This window comes from Prunus persica, chromosome G2 (assembly GCF_000346465.2).
Source record: "Prunus persica cultivar Lovell chromosome G2, Prunus_persica_NCBIv2, whole genome shotgun sequence".
Classification (NCBI taxonomy): domain Eukaryota; kingdom Viridiplantae; phylum Streptophyta; class Magnoliopsida; order Rosales; family Rosaceae; genus Prunus; species Prunus persica.
Genome location: NC_034010.1, coordinates 27,633,477 through 27,657,381, shown reverse-complemented (window position 1 = coordinate 27,657,381; position 23,905 = coordinate 27,633,477). Strand labels below are relative to the sequence as shown.

Below are 23,905 nucleotides of genomic sequence, written 5' to 3'. Positions count from 1 at the left end.
TCATATGAAAGGCAATTATAAGATTACACATGAACAACACTGCCGTAGAGGAGGGTTCTTACAAACAAAAAAGAAAAAAAATATAAGCAATAAAATACAACCAGTGTAAAAATAGTGAGCAAACTATGTATTACATAGTTTATTTATTTATACACAAGCGATATTAAATAAAAGAATAATCGAACATTAAAATCTCAAGTGTAAAAAATAAATACTCTTAATCAAGTTCCTCGCGCCTATTACATGGTTGACAAATAGTAAAATTATCTTTTTTTTTTGGCTGACCACGTAGTTGAATTTTGTAAATTTATGTCACATCCATAAGATAACACATTCAATCACGACTTGATAATATTAAAAGATTTGGTTCCTTTGATATTATATTTGCAAGGAGGAGACCCAATAAAACACAAAATGTCAAAATGTGGGACCTTCAAAATAGGCACAGCAACAACCGTTTCATGAAAATAAAAATAAAAATAAAAATAAAACAATGATAGGGACACTGTCACTGCAGTCTACTATAAACAAAAGAAAAATGTTAATCTCAGTCTACGCACACAACGGTTCTGTTCAGTTGAAATACCCTCCAGAATCCTGGTCCGCGTTTTCTCAAGTGAGCGCCGACGTGGCCGGACACTATTGGCGGGTTTACCCGACTGACAACCCAGCCAATCGCAGAGAAGCGCCTTATTTTGAATTTCCTAAATTGGATGACTTTCACACTCTCTCTCTCTCTCTCTCTCTCTCTCTCTGCAGTCTGTATCTCTTTTTAAAAAAGGGATTTTTATTTTTCAATTTCAGTTTTCATGTTTCAGCTTGTTTTGCCTTTCGTTTCCAGCTTCCTTGATCAGCTATCTCAAAAGAGGTAACCCTTTTTTCATGAAATCGTTATTAGTTTAAAATTAGGGTTTCGTTTGTCTTTGAATATTGGAAACTAACTTTTCGTCAAGTATTACGGTATTAGTACTGTTCGTTTCTTTTTGTCTAGTTCCATGTTTGATCAGGCTGCGATTGATATTGATTTGGGCTATTTGTATTTGAATCCAAAAGGAAGTAGGGTTTGAGAATTGGACTGTTGTTGAAAGAGGATTAAATCTATTTACCAAAAGAAAGAGGACCTAAATCTTTATCCGGTGACAATGAAATATAATTGATTGAAGCTGATTGACTTAGTTGAGCTTAAAATTTTTACTTTTTAGTAACAAGAAGAGAAAGACCTTGATTGTTTTTTTTTTTTTGGGAGGCGGTTTGATCTTCTTTCATTTCCTTAGCATCCAAAGCTGGTTCCTTTCCTTAGTTTTTTTGTAACCAAAGTGAGAAAACATGCTGAGCTTATTGTAATTTTTTTCCCCCTAAATTAGCAGAACCTCCACAAAATAGTAGTTTTCAGCCTTCTTTGACATTTTTTTGTACTGCTTTTCCTTTAAAACAGGCTAATTTAATTCTGGTTAGTTCAACTGCTTCAATGCCTTCTGCAACGTCACCCCGGTGGCAAGAGAAGGCTAGTGGTTTCTTTTCTACCTCGGGTACTTTTTGATTACACAGTTTCTCTTGTTTACTCTTTTTTTTATTTATAAAAATTGTTGTTTAACTATAGCTAAGTCTTAATGAAGGGGTGAAGCTTAAAGAAGCTGGACAATCTGCTGGAACATTTGTTGAAGAGGTCACTAAGGATGCAAAAGTTAATGTAACTGATATGGCAGGACGTGTAGGGTCAATGTTCAAAAGTCGGTGGGCGCTTCTTCAGCAACCATCGACAAGACATGCTGTGCAGGAACGCCTTATAACTGCTGCTGCTACGACTGGGACATTGTTTAGGAAGGGCTTATCAGAGACAAAAGACAAGGTTTCTGTTGGGAAGATAAAAGTTGAAGAGGTAGATTTGCTAGAACTTTAATAGGTGAAATTGATTCATATCCAACTTAAGGCTTGTACAGATTTCCAGTTATTATGAAAGTTAAAACCTACAACATCTCATGCTAATGTTGAATGGTTTTGACAATAAATTCTTACTTCTGTAAATGCTGATTTGGATTTTTCCTAGAGCTTGACAATATGAGCTTGCATCATCCATTAAATAGGCATGATTCTGAAGTTGAGATGATAACTGAAACACTTGAAATGGTGACTTTTCTTTCAGGTGGCAAAGAAGACTGCCCAAAAGAGCAAAACTATTTTGAGTGACATTGAAAGATGGCAGAAGGTATGTAATTTTGAGAAAATTGTTACCTTTCTTTTCTTCTTTTCCTATAGACATTTAAAAATTCTTATTCTTGTTTTTTCATTTTCAGGGTGTTGCAAGCACTGATGGTAAGTCACACGGGGTTGCTTCTAGACTTTATACATATGCATAGCTGTAAGGTGGATTTTGTATAATCATAAACTTCATTAGTTCCCATTGCTTTTCAATCACTATCCTCTACATCTCCGTCTGTATAATCATAAAAATTAAACTTACAATCACTATCCTCTACACTCCGTATGGTTTGTGCGTTAATGATCAAGCTCTGTATACTAGGATGGTGGTCGCTTTTAATCCTGGAATGGATAGTGATTGTAAGTTTAATTTTTATTTGCGCTAATTTAAACGTTTATTTTCAGTTTTTGGAGTTCCAATTGAAGTTACTGTGCAACGGCAACAATCTAGCAGGCCCATTCCTCATATTTTGGTCAAATGTGCAGATTATCTCATATTATCAGGTACTGCAATCTAAGAACCTACACTTCTCTGATCTGTATATGTTAATTTCAGGCACGATTAACTTGTACTTGATTGTTTGTGGCTTCTAGGACTAAACACACCATACCTATTTAAAGGGGAGGGTGATAAAAAAGTCATTCAACAATTGGTTTCACTGTACAACCAAGGTATCTGACGTATCTGTGTGTGTTTGTGTTTTCTTTTTATTTCTGTCTTTTGAACAAAGTTTTCTGAGTTGTTCAATTTGGACAACATTAATCTAATGCTGTAATATTGCATATATCAGATTCAAATGCATCATTACCAGAGGGAATAAATCCAATTGACGTAGCAGCTCTAATCAAATGTTACCTAGCTACCCTTCCTGAGCCACTAACCACATTTGAGCTTTATAATGAGATCAAAGGTGCTCGTTCCAGCATACATGCGATGAGAAACATGCTGAGGAGGCTTCCAACCGTAAACTACACAACCCTAGAATTTATTACTGCACTACTGCTCCGCGTTAGCCAGAAGTCGGTTCTTAACAAGGCAGGAAACACACACACACACACTCTCTCTCTCTCTCTCTCTCTGTTATAGACATGGATTGGTTATTCATAGCCGGATATTTGATGAGCATGCTAAATAGTTGATAACTTTATACAGATGGACACCCAAAGCCTTGCAATGGAGATGGCCCCTGTTCTAATTTGGCAGAAGGGCAGGACACCAGACCTATATAGGAAATATTGGACTGAACCATCAAAAGGTCCTTCCAAGAAGAACTTGGATCCAGAGCCAACTTATAGTGCTTGGGACATGCTTTCTGGTGAGTGGTTCATTCTCATAAATACAAGATTCAATTGGACTCCATTCAAATGCAGAGATGATAGAAATATTGCAATGTATATTGTTTCGAATAGGAGCAGTTTATGTATAATGCATACTTATAACACTTGTAGGATGAGAACTAAATACATTGGAATGAATCTCAATATACTTATGCTGAAATTTGATGCCTTTGACGTCTTTTAACTACACTTTTTCAAATGTTATATGTGAGAGAGAAAAAAAGGCGAAGAAATGGAACAGTGAGATCTTTGTTGTTTCTACATTTGACTGATGAAAGTAGTCATATTTATTCGTTCTTTTTAGTTGAAGTTCAACAATGCCAAAGTTTTATTGACAAAAGAAAAGCCTAAAGCTAAAGTTACATATAAAGTTTTCTATTACTCCCTCTAACCATATGAATGTGTAAATCATATCAGTAGGTCAAAATACATGGGCTGATTGTTTGAAGAAGAACGAATTGTAGAAAGAAAGAAAATAGCACTATTTGTTTTTTCATTAGCAAATTATTCCTGTGTTAGACAAATTATAGGAAACAAATAGGTTTTATATTGTTGGTTTTTTGAAAGTAGTTATTCTTTTTTTTTTTCTTTGTTCCTTTGCTTTACATCTTTATTGTGGATTCAGATGAAGACGATGCTGTAGATGATTCCATTCCCTTGGATGATGGCGTGCCCATTGACTTCGGCGCTATTGAGGTTGTCCAGTGCCTCATGGGACATCACAATGCCATTTTCACAGATGCAAACGAAACAATCTGGAGATGACACAAATTGCTTATTTCCTCATACAGCATGGGATAATTGAGTTGGACAGTCCAACTGTTAATGTTTCCAGAATGAAATCAGATCTGGTTGAGATGACGATTACAAAGTAGAAGATGTTATGATCTTTTCCAACCCTGAGAAGGTTCAAACTTTATTTCAATTTGGAGTACGGTCAACCATGAATTGCTTGCTAGGGGAGAGGCTATTGTGTGCTTAGTGTGCAGCTGTTAAAAGCTTGGATTTAATACAAATTGGACTTGTGATTGGTTTTTGCATTATTTTTTACTTTAGGAGGTGTTAGTGCATCACCATTGGAGTATGTAAATTTCTTAATAATATCAGTTTATACTGAGTTTACGGTGGTTTTAGCTGGCAGTACAGACTAGGTCTTTATTCGACTAGCACATTGTACAAAGTAGTAACTTTTTTGGATATTCAACAATTAAAAAATATATATATTTATTGAAGAAAAAGGATCTGCATGTCTGTTGGGTATTTGTGTCCCAGTAAATCAGCAATAGTTCCCTTTCTTAAAGCAAAGTCACCAACATACCAAATAGTAGTTACACAAGACAAGCTCCCAAGAACTTATAACTCCGACGAGCTTGTAAGTGTTTCAAGATAATCAAGCATCTCCGGTGGGAAATCATCGAAAACAATGTTGGGGATCGAAAGGCCTTTTACTTCTCCTAGCTTGGTACTTGCAGCATTCTCCTTAAAGAACTTCTGGCCACTTTCACATTCAGTAACCTCCTGCCCGAACATGTCCAACGAGTCGGGAGCCATAGGGTCTTGGTCAAGTTCCTTGCATTCTGACAAAAATGGAAGGTCCAGTTGGGGCTGAGGGAGCTGAGACAGAGAGTAGTGTGGTGGGGAATCAATCGGCGAGATCATATTAAGGGGCGTGGCCTCAAGTATTGGCTGCTCTGCTTCCACGTTTTGCAGGTTTGGTTTTACCAAATCTGGCAGGGGCACCATTCTGAACTCTTGAGAATTTGAAAAGCAATTGTGGGTTTCATAGTTGCAGCATGATGTGCCCTCCTCAATAGCAGAACTGCATGGATCAGGAGGAACCTGAAAATCAAAAAATTGTAAATGGAACACACTCGATAAACATTCTGTCTAGAAAGTTTGACAACATTAATTACTACCTTAACCTCTGGTAATTCATGACGGACAAGAGGGCTCTTTCCTTTGTTGTTCTGGGACTGTAGTGATGTTGATTTCTGCAAAATCCTCTCGAACCGCTTCCGTCTCGTGCTCCAGAAATTTTTCACATCATTGTCTGTTCTCCCTGGCAAATACGTTGCGATTTTTGCCCACTTGTTCCCGAATTGTGCTTGCAGTTGTATCACCATCCTCTCTTCCTCTGCTGAAAACTTGCTTCCACTTTGTAGTAAAGTTCACATTTTTTGTATCGTTAGCATCAATCTTAAGCGGGAATGTTACAGAAACACAACAACAAAAAATTGTCCAAAACCCACCAAGAACCAACAAAGAAAACATGCTAAAATAAAATAGAAACCAAAACTGCATGTTGCATGTAAACACATAAATAAACAATTAGTGTTTGCTAATATAAATTATGAGGGCTTACGTCTTCAAGTTGGGTCTAAGCTTGTTAACCCATCTGAGACGACATGATTTTCCAGTTCGTGGCAAAAGGCCCTTGGATCGAATGGAGCTCCAATCTCTTGGACCACATTTATTCACATGACTTATCAGTACCTCATCTTCTTCAGCAGTCCATGGCCCTTTCTTAACGTATGCATTTGTCCTCTCCATTTTTAACAAAGTCTCATCAGTAATTTTCTTCACTCCAAATTCTCCATAACATATACTTTTCCATCGATTTTCTTACGAAAATTCATTTGGGTTTCTTGCAAAAATGAAATTATTGAGAAGGATATTTTGAATTTGAGTTTTTGATGTGCAGCATATATACTTGGGTTTGCATGGCTCATCTCATGGATGCTAGTGTTACAAATGAATTAAAGTCAGCCGTTAGATGATCAACTTTATTAGGATTAGGATTGAGTGGGACCGTCAAGCCTCAAAGATGATGAAATTAGAGGAGCCTGATTTAATGATCCCCTTGTTAATTGATCCTCTAATTGTAAATGAGAAACACTGGAACTTTTATGCCACTATCAGGAAAGTGGCAGTTTGGACGGTTAGTGGCAACACCCACAACCCCGCCTTTTCTTCTTTGCTCAAAATAGACGATAAAATTACGTTTCTATCCCCGTTATATCTTTTGATAATATCATCAATCACCAATATTGTATTTGATCGAGAAATAAAATCAAAGCAATATAGAATATCCCTTCGACAAAGAAAACAAAAAATCTCATAACCCCATCCTTAAAAAAACACTACAAACAAACAAATAATAATCATGGGAAAGCTTTCTAGATGTCGGGCAATGTTGCAGCACCAATTCCAAGTGGATGAAGGGTGTTAGAATAGGAGGTGAAACAAACGTTGCAATAATTATCATATTGACGCTGACACTGATGCTCACAAACTTGTTCAATCTGTTGACTTCGACCCATCATATTATAACTATAGACTTTCTTTCTAGTTGCAAATAGCAAAGTCTTCCCATTCATGACTGTAAACCCTGCAATATGATTAGGGTTAGGCTCCATCAACCCCATTGCTCTAACCCTAATTTTCATAATCCGAATCCATGAAACCGAATCGTAGTCTCTCAAAACCCATGCAGTGAACACATACTTCTTCAGCCTTACCAAACAGATTGACTCAGATGAACTTTTCCTACTTCCCCACTTGAAAATCCCCAATTTGGTATTGTGTACAGTATCATCCGACCCCTTCCTTGCATCATTAGGCAGTCTTAGTTTTCTCGTGGTATCATTGTTAATATCATATGCCACAATATATGGCCTATAGTATACACTTCCTCTGCGCACCGATGGATCCCTACAATCTGAAACAAAATGGACAGCACCATTGTGATAAACAGGCATATCAAGATGAAGTGTTCTAGGACCGAATTTATGAACTTTTTTTTCCTTCCATCTGCCCTCTTTTGGCGAGTAAATTTTGCACTCATAGTGGGGTAACCAGTCTCTTGGTGGATGAATGATTAGTAGCATATAGTCTTGATGATCAGGGTCTGAAATTGGATTGTTAATGTTGCACTCAAGCACAACTCCTTTGGGCCAATTTACTCCTCCTAAATCTTGTGGGGTTGGAATGGTTCGCCAAGTTTGTGTTGTGGGATTGCAAAGAAATAAGTTACGATCATCTGGGGTTTTGGTGTTTTGACAAAGTATCAAGCCATTACTTGATGCCAAGACCTTTGATCCGGTGTTTTGGAGAGACTGAAGAGATTTTTGGGGCACACCTGAGAAGAGTTGTTCACCAGGTAGTGAGTGATATTCTACTTTGTCACGATGCTTGAACCCGGTGGAGAGACTAGGTTGAAGAAAGAACCCTGAGTCATCCTTGACGTGCAAGTTACGAGCTTGGGTCCACGCAAATAACTTGTTTGTTGAGAATTCAGAAGAAGATTTGCAGACAGCTTTGAATCTATAAATAGGTTTTGCTGGTAACCATGAGAAAACATATTGAAGTATATCTTCGGAAATTTCCATAGCTAATATTCAAAAACCTGCATGCATGCAATAAATTTACAAATTGTCAGCACAAGGAAGACTGTGAGGAGTTCAAAGTATTTGTTAAATTTATGTTACCAGATGAAGATGGATTGTTTTAATAAAAATCACGCACCTATGAACACGGGAGATGGAAGAACAATAGCCTCTATATCCGTACTTCTCTTTCTCTATCTTCACTAATTTCCCTTACAATTTTTTGCACACTATGGATGGAAGACACCCTATGATGGCCTTTATATATAACTTACACAACACTCATATAACCCAAACCCATTCGAATCAGGAAACCTTTCAACACAAGGGAAAAAAGAAAAAGAAAGAAGGAAGAAGAAGAAGAAGAATTAGGAAACCTACTCAAGAAGTAAAAAACTTTCTATGACAATCTGATTCCTGTTCGAATGGGTTATGCACAAAAAAAAGAAATTATTTGGGTTTAAAAAGACCCAAAAATATATATTTGGGTTTGAAAGATGGCCAAGACCAAGCCCAAGCCCAAGTAATTCTCACTCGAAGCACATTTAACTGAGCGAGTCATAATTGAGTTGACCCACCTTCAAGTGGACAAGCCAAATCACCTGCAAGTCAAACTCGTTCTTCTTCCTGAAGAAGGCCCAGCACAGATAACAGAGCAGCAGCTGAGCTTTTGAAAGATGAAAGACCTTCACTCTTTGCTGCCCCACTCGATGGCTGCCACCAATCTGAACTCCGCATCTATCTTTCTCCTTACATTTGCATTACTCTTCATGGTAATTTAATCATATTTGATTTGATCACACTATCTTTTACAATTTCTCCTTGTTTGATTGCTAAGAAAACAGAGGAAAAGTCGAAGATATCTGCTTTTAAGTTTTTCTTATTAACCAAGTTCGATTATTTCATATCTCATTGCTAAGAAAACAGAGGAAAAGTCCAAGATTGCAATTTCTCAGAAATCAAACACTTCTATTTTGGTTCTTTCATTGCACATATGATTGGGTAGAATTATTAGTTGAAGATCAAATTTTGAATGGGTTAATAGGTCATGGGACACGAAGCTTCGAATTCCGGGCAATACCCTGTGGTGGTGAGCACATGGCCATTCTTAGAGGCTGTGAGAGCAGCTTGGAGGGTTGTTGATAATGGGTTCTCTGCGGTGGATGCCGTTGTTGAGGGTTGTTCAGCTTGCGAGGAACTCAGATGTGATGGTACAGGTGGGTGCCTGAATTCTTAGATTTGGTTGAGTTATTCATGGAAGAAAACTGTTGTTAGGAATTGGTGCATTATTTGATTATTTTCAGTATTTAGTTGTAAATGCTGATTTTTGATACTTTATCTGCTTCATTGGGTTAATTATTTATGTGCATTAGCATTATAGAGGGAGGGAGGGAGAGAATTGTTTGTCTGTCTAAAACTCATGATTTAGAAGATGAAGGTGACACAGAACTTGTTGCGTCTCTACTTTATTGTGAAGTTCATGTTAGCTACTAATTAATGAGTTACAAACCCCGGTTTAATTTTTATTATCTTGGATGTGCTTGGAAAACCAGGATGAATATTATCTCACTGACAACAATACTATCATGTAGCTTATTTCAATGTCACTTCTTATGAAAATGGAGCTTTTAATCATATTAGAATGTGTCTATAGTATCGAGTGAATTCTTACAAATTAAATCATAACCGAACATAAGTAAGTTTTGTTTTCTTAGCATACTAAAAACTTCTCTTCAATTATGTAACTGATTTTGTGATTTCTCAAATGGAATACTGCTAAGCATGTTGATGGGATTGATAATTACTGTAAGAAATTATAATATGTGCTATTATTGGGACAGTTGGGCCTGGTGGGAGTCCAGATGAGAATGGAGAAACTACAATCGATGCTCTGGTCATGGATGGGGTAGGTAGTATTTGCATTTTTCCTTTTGTCGCAATTATTTTTCTTGTTACTACACCATTTTCTATTGCTTGCTCTAAAAATCACTATCTATTATGTGTTTGCTAAGGACATGCATAGGTGACAATGGAGGTTGGAGCTGTTGCTGCCATGAGGTATATAAAGGATGGAATCAAAGCTGCTAGGTTAGTGATGCAATATACCGAACACACTTTGCTTGTCGGAGAGCAAGCCGCAGCTTTTGCTATTTCTATGGGTCTTCCAGGACCAACAAACCTTAGTTCATCGGAGTCTATGGATAAGTGGACCAAATGGAAAGAAAACCACTGCCAGCCTAATTTTTGGAAAGATGTTGTACCTGTAGATAGGTGTGGCCCTTATCATGCAAAGGACTTCCTGGGCTCTTCTCATGGGACATGTTCCAAAACCACTCTGATGGAAAATATTAAATCAAGATCATCTCATGTTGGTCGTCACAACCATGACACCATATCAATGGCAGTTTTTGATAAAGTAAGTTGATAACCTTAGCAAGGTTCCTTTAAATGCTTTGATTTCACTAATTACCTTCTTTTCTTGGTCTAGATGGGGAACATCGCTGTTGGTACCTCAACAAATGGAGCCACATTTAAGATCCCAGGGAGGTAAGTTGTACTCAGGCATACTACTAGTTGATACTATTCGAGTCTTATTGGTAAAAGTTAAAACTCAGTTTTTGCTTAGCTGAATCCCTGTTCTTTTCTAATAAAAAATTTATTTGCTAGTACCGTTTGTACTTATTTGCGAAAATTGGTTATGCTTTTGTAAAATACTGTACAAACAGTCATAAAGCTGTTCGACAACATTGGGTGAGCTTCTCATCCATCTCTACTTGTTGCTATTAATTATGAAGGAATTAATCCCATAAAAAATAATCAAATAATGATGAAATGAGAAATTTATCACCCCATCCGTAGTTTCAATTTACTAGAGGCATTGCTTTCTTGATTGCAGGGTGGGTGATGGACCAATTGCAGGATCTTCTGCATATGCTGATGACAAAGTTGGTGCTTGTGGTGCAACTGGAGATGGTGACATCATGATGCGTTTCCTTCCATGGTAATGGAAAAAATATATTTTACTAAATTATTGGTTATTTTTTGTCTTGGTCCTAGTTGGGTTCTTTTCTTGTGGAGCAAACATTCCTTTAATGGCTGAAGCGTTGGAATATTGCTAAAGGATGTCAATTTGGGTCAGCAAATCCTAGTATTTTAGATGATTAGGCTTTCCTCCTAATGAAATCAACAATTATTTATGTTCTGAATTTTTCCTTTAAGATTTTGATGAATCATGGGCAACAGACTTGCATATTCTCATAGCATTAGTCATTATGGGGTCAGGGTGAAACTCTAATCTGCAGAACAGGTTGAAGTCAATCCAGTGTTATAATTTGTCCTAAACATAAAGTAAATACTCTTCTTAAACAAAACATACCTGTAGGAGGCTTGTTAAGCATTGTAAGCCGGCACGGAGGCTTTAGTTACGAGCATAGCAAGCCAATCTGAACCATCACATTTTTAGTTCTGGTTTACTTGGTTTGAAAACTACTTGGGTAGTTCCCATGCAGGTTCATTCACCTCTAATGAATATGTTGTGTATGTGTAGGAGGCTTTGTTTTGTACTTTCCCTTGTGCATTTAGTCCTAAATTTTCTTCTGGCTGGCGGCCATGCTTGAAATAGATTCCTTGTCAAACTTATGTAGATGCACCTCTATTGAGTCTGTCACTTCCATTTAATGAATCTAGCTATGTACTTTAAATGATTGAACCGCAGTTATCAAGTTGTGGAGAGTATGAGATTGGGGATGGAACCTAATCTTGCCGCGAAGGATGCAATATCACGAATTGCGAGAAAATTCCCTGATTTTGTAGGAGCTGTGTTTGCCGTCAATAAGAAGGGCGTGCATGCTGGTGCTTGCCATGGATGGACGTTTCAGTACTCAGTAAGAAGCCCGGAAATGGATGATGTAAAGGTTTACACCGTGGTGCCCTGACAGAGCAACTGTCTGTCATCATTGCAATGCTTTTCTGCACCAGAGTTTTTGTAGTGAATGAATTATATTTTTTTGAACTGTGTAATCTTGGATGAGAGGTTCAACTTATCGTCAAAATGAGAACATCTTTTGATTAACTTTTGTTGAACTTGTGAGGAGACTTTTATATCTGAGGACTTTGTGGCTGTTTTTCTGTTGAATGAGTCTTAGCAGGACATTACCTAAACAGACTACAATCTCTCCTTTCCTTGTAAATAACGACATGTCGTTTCTATGAAGGTCAACGATTTGATTATCTCATTGACCTCACCTCCTTCCGTTCAACTTGCAATTCCAATTTTTAAAACCTTTTATTATTTGATTTCTTTTCATGAAATTTATTTTTTATTACTAGATTTTTGGCATCAAACGAGAAAGAAAATTGGAAAAAAAAAAAAAAAAAGAAGAAAAACATTTGGGGGTGTATCCAATTCTAACTTATAAAGACTTTTTTTAAGTGAGTGATTTTCTTAGAATTGACAGATTCTTAATAAATTTTACATACTTTATAAAGTTAAGTGACAAACTTACATACACTTTTGTCATAGAGTTTTATAGACTTTTAAATACTTATTTTTATATTTATTTTATGAATAGCATTTATTTTAATATGTTGAATTAACTAGTCGGCATACATGGAACAGAAAATTAGAAAAAAAAAAAACAATTGGATACAATTACGTAAAAGCAAAGAATAGTTCTCCTTAACATTAGAAAATGATAAAAATGACAAAGTACATTTGAAAATGTACCATGAGGAAATAATTGGCATTCAGCTAGCCATGATTCAGTTATAAAAAAAAAACAAACAAACAAACAAACTTAGTCATAATAATAATAATTATTTTTTTAGTGAGCTTAGCCATGATTCATTTCAATGACGGTGAATAAACCATAATACAAATTCCTTTTGAAATTCCAATGCTCATTATTGTTGATGAGAAAAGAATACAAACATTCAAGATTTTTTACTAACTTGAAAGAAGTGGATGACAAGATGGGATATCAAAGTGGAGCCCTAATCATGAAGAAAAAAGATCTATCTGCTGCTTGATATAATAAGGGAAGAAAAAATTGGCTTAGCTTCCCAATACTTTCATAAAGTCTGGTGTAAATTAATAAGACTTTTGGTAGTAAGAATTAGCTTTAAAAATAATAAAAAGTCATTTATTTAACAAAGTTTTTAAAAGTCATTAACATTTTGGATACCTCAAAACTTTTAAATACTCTTCTTTAAAACCCACAATTGAATACAACTAAATTTTTAAAGACTATTTAAAAGTCATAATTGAATACCTTCAAACTTTTAAACCCATTAAAAATCATTCAAAGTTAGAATTGAATAATCTCTGGCTTTTATTTTTGGGTCAAACTCAAAATATCTCTGGCTACTTTTGGTCAATAAAAGCGCGAATTCCACCTCGCTGGGGGAATTCGGATTGAAAAGACGAAAAACAAGCGACTTTCACGCATTTCCTCCAAAGCCCATAACCCGATCACCGGTTTTTTGAATTCCATCTGAAAAAATCTTCAGTTTCTTGGCCTTGAATTTCATTTTAATTATTATCAAACCTCGTGAATGGAACGAGATGTAGATGATTGTATGCAAACAGAGCAATCTCTCCCACCCGCACAGTTCGATGGCCAGGCCTCGTCTTTGAGCTGCACCCTTTCCTTGGACCACGTTGGGGAAGTCGCTGTTACCTTCAACTCAGATGGGTTGTCTTGGAAATTGGTTGAGCCACTGGATAATGTAATTTTACTTTCTCTTCTCTTCTTTTATCTTAAAAATGATTTCTTTGATACTTAAGGTTCGTCTTTATCAACTCTAGATTGAAATATGTTCTTAATTGTGTATATTAGATCAGATTGAATTATTTATTTATTTATTTGTTTATTTCTGATAGAAGTTTATGATTTTTTTTTTTGTCTGATAGTAGTTTATGATCACTTTTGTTATTTTCTTTATTTGGGATACTGCATCATAGGTAAAAAAAGCATTTATAATTGTTAAATGATGAGTTGGTAATAAGGTTGAAGTATGAACATTTGAATTTTTTTCTCTTTGTCTAATATATCAGCATGACTCAACTTGTTTGGGCATCAAATCAAAGGTTGCAACCGAGATCAAATTTTCTGATGTGTATGCTGTTGAGTTGATCGACTATGGTTTGATTCATGGATCAAACATTTCAAACGCTAGAAAATGCCTTTCGGGTCACGACTCCGAGGTTTGTTCAATTCCTGTTCTTGGTTGTGTGCTTTCAATCCCCCATAAGATAATGATGTGTTTTTGTGTTTACATACATGCAGATTTACCGCTTTACAGTGCATGGTTTCCAGAGGTCAAAGACTCTCCCTTCTCTTCGGGTCCTGGTTGCATATACATTCGGTCATAAGGATCTCCAAACATGTCAGATGTGGGTTAATCAAATTAATGCTTCTCTGGCCCTAGAACAAGGGAGACCAAAGAATCTTCTGGTATGTTTGGTAGTTTTTTTTATTTTTTATTTATCACTATATCGTTGTTCATGTTTGGATCTTGAATTCTTTAGTTGGCTGATCAAAATTGACATAAAGTGGTATTATAATTCTTTTCCAGAATTTTTTTTTTCCTGATTGACTAGGTTTTTGTTCATCCAAGGAGTGGGAAGGGAAATGGCTGCAAAACTTGGGATTCTGTGGCTTCTATATTTTCCCGGGCTAAAGTGAAAACAAAGGTAGAGTTCTAGATTGCTCTAATCCTAGATTATAAAATTCCATTGAAGTGATACCACTAGATCACATGCAATTATATTTAATGCGCTAAGTGATCCTTCTTAAATATTGTTTTCCATCCCTTCATCAGGTGATTGTGACCCAAAGGGCAGGACACGCATTTGATGTGATGGCATCTATAGGCATCAAGGAGCTTATTTCATATGACGGAGTTATAGCCGTTGTAAGTTATAACTTCCCTAGACTGACTTTAATCTCCGTAACATAAAAAGATTTAGGGAATTGGTTGTTCATTGTGCTTTATACTGTATTACATAAAATGTTAATACATGTTAACGTATCGCATTTTCCTTTTTAAAGATTTTTGAACTTTTTGCATCTTGTTCCTAATTACTGATTACTTGCTAATTGATTCGGTTCCAGGGTGGTGATGGTTTTTTCAATGAAATTCTTAATGGATTTCTTTTATCAAGGCATAAAGCTCCATACCCACCAACTCCTTCGGGTTTTCTTCAATCTGCTACATGTGATGACAATTTCTGTGTTCGTGATCCAAATGCAACAGATATTGGAACTTCTTCTCAGAACAATGAGCAGCAGTCTCCTCTCCTCCCAAGTACAAGTTATGATAGCTTTGGAGTCCCAAATATCAGTATGTACCATAATAATTTATTTCCATACAAGTCAGGTTTCAGTTTGATTTATATTTGTGACAGGTTGTTTTCATACATATCACTGGAGGTAGAAAATCACCGGAATTGAAGATATTTCTTCTCCTGTTTGTTGATTTATTTTGTATTAGACAAACCATGATATTACTTTATAATAGTATATTGTCTTTATATTTACCAATGCCTATTACTTGAACAATTTTTTTCTTCTTTTCAAAACACAACAGATCAAGATTCTGAGTTTTCCCTCCCCAATGAGCATTTTAGATTTGGAATTATTCCTGCTGGCTCAACTGATGCCATTGTGATGTGGTACTTCTCTGCATTTTTACTGTTACCATAAATGTTGTCCAAGTTGATGTTAAACTTGAACAGAAATTGACCATTTTACCATACCCTACTCATATATTGTTCTCTTTGGCCTAATGTAAGGTGCTCACTTTTTTTTTTGTCAGCACAACTGGGACTCGAGATCCTATAACATCTACATTTCACATTGTCCTTGGAAAAAGGGTGTGCCTTGATGTAGCCCAAGTTGTAAGGTGGAAAATAAAATCTACATCGAAGGTTGAACCTTTTGTGCGCTATGCAGCGTCTTTTGCCGGGTAGTTTTTCATTACAATGTCTAAATAAATGACTGGTGATGAAATGGAAAATTATCTCATTTGGTTCTCATTTTGAATTTCTCATCAGCAATGTTCTCTAAAATTCATATGTTCAATATTTGTAGGTATGGATTTTATGGAGATGTCATTACTGAGAGTGAAAAATACCGCTGGATGGGCCCTAAACGATATGATTATGCAGGAACAAGGGTGTTTTTGAAGCACAAGTAAGTCGCTAAAGTAATGAATGTTGGGGCTCAAATCATAAACATGGTCTGTGATTCGTTATTGGTTATACATTCACCATGCATGCAGATTATTTTCATTAGCTACCAATGAATTGTGACTAGAGATAATGATCCTTTACTTCACTTTTTCAGATGTGCTCAACTTTGTAGTATCTAATTTATATATGTTGCATCATTCAGGTCATATCAGGCAGAAATAGCATATTTAGAAGTCAAATCAGAAGAAGCAAAATCAATTCCTGAAAGAGGAAATTTGGGGGGTCGCAAGCGACCATTTTGGAGCCCAAAGAAATCTGAAAAGGTGGTATGCCGTGTTAACTGCAAAGTCTGTAACACCACCACACCTTGCTCACATCCAGGAGAAACAAAATGGTCCAGGTCCAAGGGAAGTTTTCTTAGCATTGGTGCTGCAGTAATTGCTTGTAGAAATGATAGAGCACCTGACGGTTTGGTGGTTGATGCACATCTTTCAGATGGTTTGATGCATCTCATATTAATCAAAGACTGCTCTCATGCTCTCTATTTGTGGTAATAATATCTGGCCCTTATCTCAATGCACCTTCATGTCTTCTCCCCTGACATAGTTTCCCATATTTAAATTTAAAATAATTGGGCTATAAACTGTTAGGGTGGGCACATTCAATGCTGCAGCAATCTTTTGATGACCTATCCAAGATCTTGATGGCAAAAGGATTTTTTATGATAAGTTTGAAAGGCTTACATCCTAAGTAACATGGTAGTCCAGAATCATCTGTTTCTTTTGAAAATTCTCAAGTGTTTTTCTATGTAGTGCACATAGAAAAATTTGAGTTTGTTGTGCTTGCAATGCCAACGAGTTAGGAGTTTCTTATAGAGGTTTTCAATGCCAAGTTCCTAAGGACTTATGCTTCTAGAACTCCCTTCGCCAGCTTAAGGATTTATCTTTACTTCTTGTGCCTTCAAGTCATATTGACTAGTTGTGAGTTGCTGAAAGAGAGGTTTTGATGCAAAGTTCTGAAGATTTTATTTCTGATTGGCATCCAGTACCATAGGTTGATAGTTTTTCACTGCTTTATCCATGAAGACCATAAAAAGTTGCTTATGCATATGATTAATTGATACACGCAGGCATCTTACCCAGCTTGCAAGGAAAGGAGGAAACCCCTTTGATTTCAAATTCGTTGAACATCACAAGGTAAGTGTTTCTCATCATGTGTTCATCACTCGTCCCGAAAAAACTCGTATTGCCTTTAATTGTTTCATATCTCTTGGGTGCACTGCAGACCACTGCGTTTACATTTACTTCTTCTGGCAACGAGAGCGTGTGGAATTTGGACGGTGAGCTCTTTCAAGCACACCAACTATCAGCACAAGTATTTCGAGGCCTTGTCAGCTTGTTTGCATCCGGTCCTGAAGTTTGATACAAGACTAATGCTCACTCCAGATAATCTTCCACTTTGCCTATAATGTATACAACATTTGTTTATTTATTTATTCCATGTTCTAGTTTTGTACCCTAATATTAATTTGGAAGGAATAAATCCAATATTTGCATTTTTCAAACTCAAATTAGTGAATTGAGCGTATTTCCCCTCCCCGCCCAACCAAATGAAATCATGTGAAACAAACTAGTAGTAACTAGCTAGTCGGCCCAATCAACAAACACAGAGATAAACTTGAAGGTCGACGAGGTTATGCAAAAAACTACAAGGGAAGGAAAGGAAAGAAGCAAGAATCACAAGATCAACATTATTGATTGATTGTTATTATGCAGACTCAAGAGACCTCGCTAATTTTATAATTTAGGGCATTTTACAACGTCCATAAAATAATTAACTCATAGTCTACCACATAATTTATATACACAATTATCGAATTGTCTACTCAATACTACACCTACATGCCAAGCCAAGCCAGCCATTCTTCCCCATCTTCAACGTTGAGCCGAACTAGGGGAAGTAGAACCTTCTTTTTCCAACACATCAACACCACAAGCATTGTTTAGCGTCCTTCTCCACTGATTAAACTCGTCGATTTCCGGATCAGATTTAAAGCCATCTCAACCAACACAATCGGGCTGCAAACGCATTAACTGCCAAAAGAAACCCCAAATAAATAAATTGTGGCACTCTAAACTTACAGAATATCAAAATCAGGGCCGAAAAACAGGAAATGTGAATGAAAATAGTAGCACTTCAAACTTTTGATCAAGCATCATTCATGAGATTTCATCATTTTCTAAAAATTGAAATCCTAAATAAAGTTCAGAGGATAAACATAATTCTCAGTTGACTAACATCGGGAACGGGAACTCCCCCCACCCATCTAATATATTGGGGCAGCAAGCAGCTACTAGCTAGTATGAATTTAGAGGACGGCTGTTTGTTTCGATCAAATATTAGGGTTAAGCCAATGGGTTGATTTATTTATTTATTTATTTATAGGAATAATTATACTGTATTAGATGGAGGCGGAGGCAGTAACAAAAATTAGAACAGAAAATTAGTTACTTAATCATTAAGTGCAATATTTCAAGTCACAAATTAAATTAAGATATAATTAAGGGGGCTAATTAATTAATATAGTTATGGTCTGGCATCTGGCACCTTCATTCCAAGAGTACAAAGATTGTTCTTCTTTAATCTCTCTTCCTTATTTTTTTATTTTTTATTTTTCCGAATCTCTTAGCTCGTGCGAAAAAAGAAAAAAGAAAAGCCCAAAACTATGATGCATTGCAAGTACGGTTTTGAATAAAAGTTCTTTTTTCTAGACTGGATGAGCATATTGATTAGTTAGCAAAACTATCTCGAAAGATCTAACTAAATCTATTTAGTTGGCAGTCCTTATTTAGTTAGATTTTTTTTTTTTACTACATTTTTATAGTTCTATTGTAATTGAGATTTATTTCCTTTATATCTTTTTTTTATTTATAAATACCTCAATATTCTATATTGGAGAAGAATACATATATTGAAATATATGAAAATTCTCATACACTTTGTCTAACATAGTATGGGATGATTGATTGGGCTAAATTACCAGGCCTTTTACTCTTATCCCTTACCAATATGTTGTGCTCAGTTGTTGGGCTTGAATGTTTACCCTTACTCCTGACTCAATTCGTGGTGCTCATGTGTTTAGCTTGAATGCTTGACTCCGATATGGACTTGACTCCACGTGTGACCAACTATGTGATGGTCCTATGTGAGGGGACGTGTTGAAGAATATAAAGTCTTACATAGAAAACTTGACAAATAAAAATACAACAAATAATGAATGAGTCCACTACTAGTAATACCAATATTGTCTCCAATTTAACCACCTATAAAACCCAGTAGGTATGAAATTTCCAAAAATATAAGCACGGTTTAAGAATGGTTATTCAAATTCATGGTTTAATTGTTTTTGGATGAAGTACACCTATTTCAAATGCGCCTCAAACTCACAACAATAGCCAAACTGCACCTATTCATGGTTTAATTGTTTTAAAGGGTATAAATAACTTCAGGGAGGGGGTGGTGAGCTCTCTTTGTTCAAAAAAACTTATATGAAACGGATATATCATTGTTTTGCTATTCTCAATCAATCACAGACTGTTATGTGAAAAATTTATCATGCGTGACATGCTGTGATTGACCGAGAATAGCAAAATACACAAGTGTTTCTATTCTTTGTGAGTGGTAAAATTTTAATGCAAAATCAATAAGTTGGATAACATGAATGTGCATGATCATGAATTTGTTTGATGATTTACTAGTTAATTTACTTGATGATTTACTTGCGAGCGAGCGAGAGAGGACAGAATTGAACATAGCCGAGGAGAGCACTGGAGAGAGAGAAAATAACAGATGAGAGAAAAATGTAAGACAGAAGAACTGAGTAGAAAGAAAATAACGTAGCAGAGAGATAGATGAAAAACCAACTTGTATTTGCGAGCGAGGGAGAGAGGACATAATTGAACGTAGTCGAGGAGAGCACTGGGGAGAGAGAAAGTTGCAAATGAGAGAAAAATGTGAGAAAAAAGAACTGAGTAGAAAGAAAATAACGTAGCAGAGACATAGATGAAGAAACAACCTGTATTTGCGAGCGAGCGAGAGAGGATATAATTGAACGTAGCCGAAGAGAGCACTGGGGAGAGAGAAAGTAGAAGAGGAGAGAAAAATGTTAGACAAAAGAATTGAGCGAGTAAAAAGAAAATAACGTAGCTGAGAGAGATATGAAGAACCAACAGTAACAGCTCTTTTCAAAATTGCTTTTTCACAAAACCCAAGACGACATGACATCTAGATTTAATTTTTTTAAACGATTTTTCATAAAATCACCCACTTCAAGAAGAGCTCTAAAAACTTTGAGAGATAGCTACAGTAACTTGGATGCCATTGTTGGCACCTCTAAGGCCATCTACACCGTGGGGAAATTGGGGCTGTTTGGTGCAGCTACAACTGCTCTACAATGTTTTAAGCATGAGACAAATGTGGCCAACAAGGGACCTCCAAGCTATTTCCAGGGCTGTCATGGGGTCGTCTGACCCTATGGTGGATCCGCTACTGGCTGTAATGAAGGACAGAGTGAGTAAGCTAGAGGAGGCAGTGAAGGAGAAGTCCATCCAAATGAAAGAGCTAAAGACTGCAAGAGCTCAAGATTATGTGAAGATGCAAGAGGCAGTTTTTTTTCTTTGTTTGTTTTATTTTATATGCTATATGTGGGAGGAGCAAATTTCCCCACGAGAATATTCGGTTCGAAAGATTCCCCTTTCTTCTTTACTGCTTGTAAGATCCCACATCGACCAACGGAGAGGAGGTGATGTGCCTTATATGTGCACACCCGCATCTATCTAGCACGAGGCCTTTTGGGAGCTCACTGGCTTCGGAGTCGTAGGAACTCCGAAGTTAAACGAGTTGGGGGCTAGAGCAATCCCAGGATGGGTGACCCACTGGGAAGTTGCTCGTGAGCTCCCAGAAACAAAACCGTGAGGGCCAGAGAGGGGGGGCCCAAAGCGGACAATATCGTGCTACGGCGGAGCCGATCCCGGGTTGTGACAATTTGGTATCAGAGCCACTCTGCCGTGTGGTGCGAGTGTACCGACGAAGACGTCGGGCCCTTAAGGAGGGTGGATTGTAAGATCCCACATCGACCAATGGAGAGGGGGTGATGTGCCTTATATGTGCACACCCGCATCTATCTAGCACGATGGGTGACCCACTGGGAAGTTGCTCGTGATCTCCCAGAAATAAAACTGTGAGGGCCAGAGAGGGGGGGCCCAAAGCGGACAATATCGTGCTACGGCGGAGCCGATCCCGGGGTGTGACACTGCCTCTTTCTCCCTGCAAAATAGAACAAATAAGAGGACCACACCCGGGGGGTGTTGGCCAAAGGCCCTCCGATGCCTAAGTCAGTTCAATCAATCCGTAGAGAAACAATAGCTAAAATAGGGTACGGGATGTGTTTAATGTGTAAACCGGGTGGCCGGAGCCTTATGTAAAAGAGAGAGAGAAATGAGGTGGCTAGGGTTTGAGAGGAATTTTATGTAGAGATTTTAGTAGTAATTCTGACGTACCTCAACCCTTGTGTGTGGCTATGCTTTTATAGTGGTCTCGGAGGCTAGGGTTTCAGAGGAATAATTCCGTAGATGGAAGGGAATTATTCCTCCCATTTCTGGAATTAATTTGATTAATTAGGGATTTGATTTATTATGGTAAATCAAATCCCTAATTGTGGTAGGTATCAAATCAAATCCTGATTCAATTAGGTAACTCCTCATTTAATTGGGAATCATGGTAATTAACCAAATCAATTCTCAACTTAATTAGGTAATGTTCAATTTAATTGGGTAATTCCCAATTAAATTGAGTAACTCCCAATTAGGTTGATTAATTCCCAATTAGGTCAAATAATACCCAAATGGAAGGAATTATTTGACCTACGGTTTGATTTAATTAGGTTCCACATTATATTTGGTGAGACTTTCTTTTTTTGGTGACAGGTGATGGAGACAATGGTTAATACGCATGAAGAGATGAAGGGGGATTTACAGCAATTGCAGAAGCAGATGGTAAAGATCCAGCTCCATATGGAGAAGCAGACTAGCAAAAACTGATGTATTTAGGGTTTAGCCTTTAAAGATGGATTGGGGACTAAGCAAAATACTGGCCAAAAATGATTTTCCAAGCTGATTGAGAAGATCATATATTTTGATTTCTGTGTAATGACATGGACTGGGGACTATATTTTAATTAAGCAATAGCACAAGGATATTTTTGGTCAATGAAGTTTAATGACTAACCTGTATTTGCGAGGGAGCGAGCGAGGACCAACCTGTATTTGATTGAGAAGATGATAGAAAAAGGGGCATTCGGAAATCTCTGCAAGGCAGTATTTAAATGAGTTTTTGGCTTATTTGTTCCCCTTTCAAAAGTACATTCTGAAGGTGTTTATTAAGCATTCTTTGGTCTTCTTGATGAGAAAATGTTTAGCAATTTGACCATTAATTACCATTTGATTTGACAGAGTATCCGAATGGCAAACCTGACGATTGTATGCTCCCATACTGCGAACGGTGTTTCCAAATTACATTCAGAATTGCTAAAAGCAAAATTATTCAAGGTACTATGCGTTCCTTGCATTGTTGTCTTTTCCCTTGGCTTATGACAGAGTTGAAGGTATCCAAATTCTTATGATACCTTAAGTTAGGTCATCTGAAACCTCTTCTCTTTCAGAGGACTTGAATGAGCTGTGGCCTCAGAAATTTCAATGCAAGACAAATGGTGTTGCCCAGGTATAAAGTTCATAGCATCTTTTATAAAGTAGTTGCTAGTTTCTTCTGTTTATGTGGTTGAAGAAGAATGGTGAGATGCACACCTCCAAAGGTGGGTTTTGATGGCCTTTGTAGTTTGTGCTGTTGTAGTTATCAAATAGGGCTTATGCAGCAGAGTGTTCCACAGAGTTTAAGTTTTTAAACCACCCCAGTTGAGCAGTAAATTGGGATGCATCAATCTTTCCTGCAGTTTTCTTAATTAATGTTTGACTCTGATGCTGTCTGTTGGTGACCACTTAATTGGATACATGATGCTGTGGAACTTAGAATAGATTCCTGTACAATCTGTAATCTTGGTCTGAGAGGTTTTCTATTTATGCATATACATGCATACATACACGTGCGTATAGTTTTACTATATTATATGGCTCATAACATATTCAAAGGTTGTTCTTACGATGCATCGATGAATCAGGGATTCATCATTATTCTTAGCAGTATACAGTTTATATGCATGTATGCAGGGTGTTCTTTAGGGTGTGCAAGTTGTCCCACCGTATAGGACTCTTAATTTTTGAGGGGCTTCAATTTTTTTTATGTGTATAATATATGTTTAACAAATGTTATATATATATATATATATATATATATATATACTGAGTGAGCAAATTGTTGACACAAAGACGTTTCTAATTGTGTTGGTTTGCAGGGCCTCAACTTTTATTCAGGGCGCGACTTCAAAACCCATTTGTATTAAAGACTTGTGCGATATCAACATCAACATTCAATATCCTAACTACTTTTACAACCACACAAACTGAAATAATAAATACCCTAAAACCAATAGCTACTTTCACAACCACATGACATTTGATTTCTCAGCCCCGCTGGCTTGTGTGGGGTATTAAAAAAATGGAATACATCTGTGACAAATACAAAATATTATAGGTAGAAAATACATATATAAATATAACATTATCCATATCCATGCTTCATTTGAATGATACAATAACTTGTCACATTGTCCAGCTTCA

General features: G+C 36.7%; 5 protein-coding genes and 1 long non-coding RNA gene across 8 annotated transcripts; 3 read left to right on the top strand and 3 right to left on the bottom strand.

The window, feature by feature from the left end:
* Positions 552-4,775, top strand: LOC18787608 (uncharacterized Rho GTPase-activating protein At5g61530). Of its 2 annotated transcripts, none has more exons than XM_020557543.1 (10): positions 552-868; positions 1,436-1,529; positions 1,617-1,879; positions 2,144-2,206; positions 2,295-2,313; positions 2,605-2,703; positions 2,794-2,871; positions 2,991-3,163; positions 3,353-3,515; positions 4,163-4,775. In XM_020557543.1, exons 2-10 carry the CDS (start codon positions 1,469-1,471, stop codon positions 4,300-4,302), a joined length of 1,059 nt encoding a protein of 352 aa, XP_020413132.1. In that variant the 5' UTR covers positions 552-868; positions 1,436-1,468; the 3' UTR covers positions 4,303-4,775. The 2 variants fall into 2 exon arrangements, with proteins under 2 accessions (XP_020413132.1, XP_020413131.1); XM_020557542.1 differs by having other exon boundaries at positions 553-868; positions 2,991-3,235.
* On the bottom strand, positions 4,891-6,087 carry LOC18786532 (transcription factor MYB6). The gene is made up of 3 exons (XM_020557451.1): positions 5,900-6,087; positions 5,454-5,691; positions 4,891-5,376 (listed from the first exon to the last, which is right to left on the bottom strand). The coding sequence occupies exons 1-3, from the start codon at positions 6,085-6,087 to the stop codon at positions 4,891-4,893; spliced, it is 912 nt and encodes a 303-aa protein (XP_020413040.1).
* LOC18784766 lies at positions 6,714-7,925 on the bottom strand. The gene has a single exon (XM_007219921.1). The coding sequence runs from the start codon at positions 7,923-7,925 to the stop codon at positions 6,714-6,716; it is 1,212 nt and encodes a 403-aa protein (XP_007219983.1).
* LOC18787104 (probable isoaspartyl peptidase/L-asparaginase 3) lies at positions 8,499-12,166 on the top strand. Of its 2 annotated transcripts, XM_007218092.2 has the most exons (7): positions 8,499-8,695; positions 8,968-9,139; positions 9,764-9,828; positions 9,946-10,338; positions 10,411-10,469; positions 10,819-10,923; positions 11,638-12,166. In XM_007218092.2, the coding sequence occupies exons 1-7, from the start codon at positions 8,600-8,602 to the stop codon at positions 11,855-11,857; spliced, it is 1,110 nt and encodes a 369-aa protein (XP_007218154.1). In that variant the 5' UTR covers positions 8,499-8,599; the 3' UTR covers positions 11,858-12,166. The 2 variants fall into 2 exon arrangements, with proteins under 2 accessions (XP_007218154.1, XP_020412716.1); XM_020557127.1 differs by lacking the exon at positions 8,499-8,695 and having other exon boundaries at positions 9,088-9,139; positions 9,935-10,338.
* On the top strand, positions 13,263-17,689 carry LOC18785244 (ceramide kinase). Its single transcript, XM_020557126.1, has 12 exons — positions 13,263-13,649; positions 13,978-14,127; positions 14,210-14,377; positions 14,524-14,616; positions 14,745-14,837; positions 15,038-15,266; positions 15,513-15,597; positions 15,741-15,890; positions 16,016-16,117; positions 16,319-16,666; positions 17,246-17,312; positions 17,401-17,689. The coding sequence occupies exons 1-12, from the start codon at positions 13,476-13,478 to the stop codon at positions 17,536-17,538; spliced, it is 1,797 nt and encodes a 598-aa protein (XP_020412715.1). The 5' UTR covers positions 13,263-13,475; the 3' UTR covers positions 17,539-17,689.
* On the bottom strand, positions 17,858-18,515 carry LOC109947588. Its single transcript, XR_002270361.1, has 2 exons — positions 18,415-18,515; positions 17,858-18,209 (listed from the first exon to the last, which is right to left on the bottom strand). It is a non-coding gene; the product is annotated as an uncharacterized LOC109947588 (long non-coding RNA).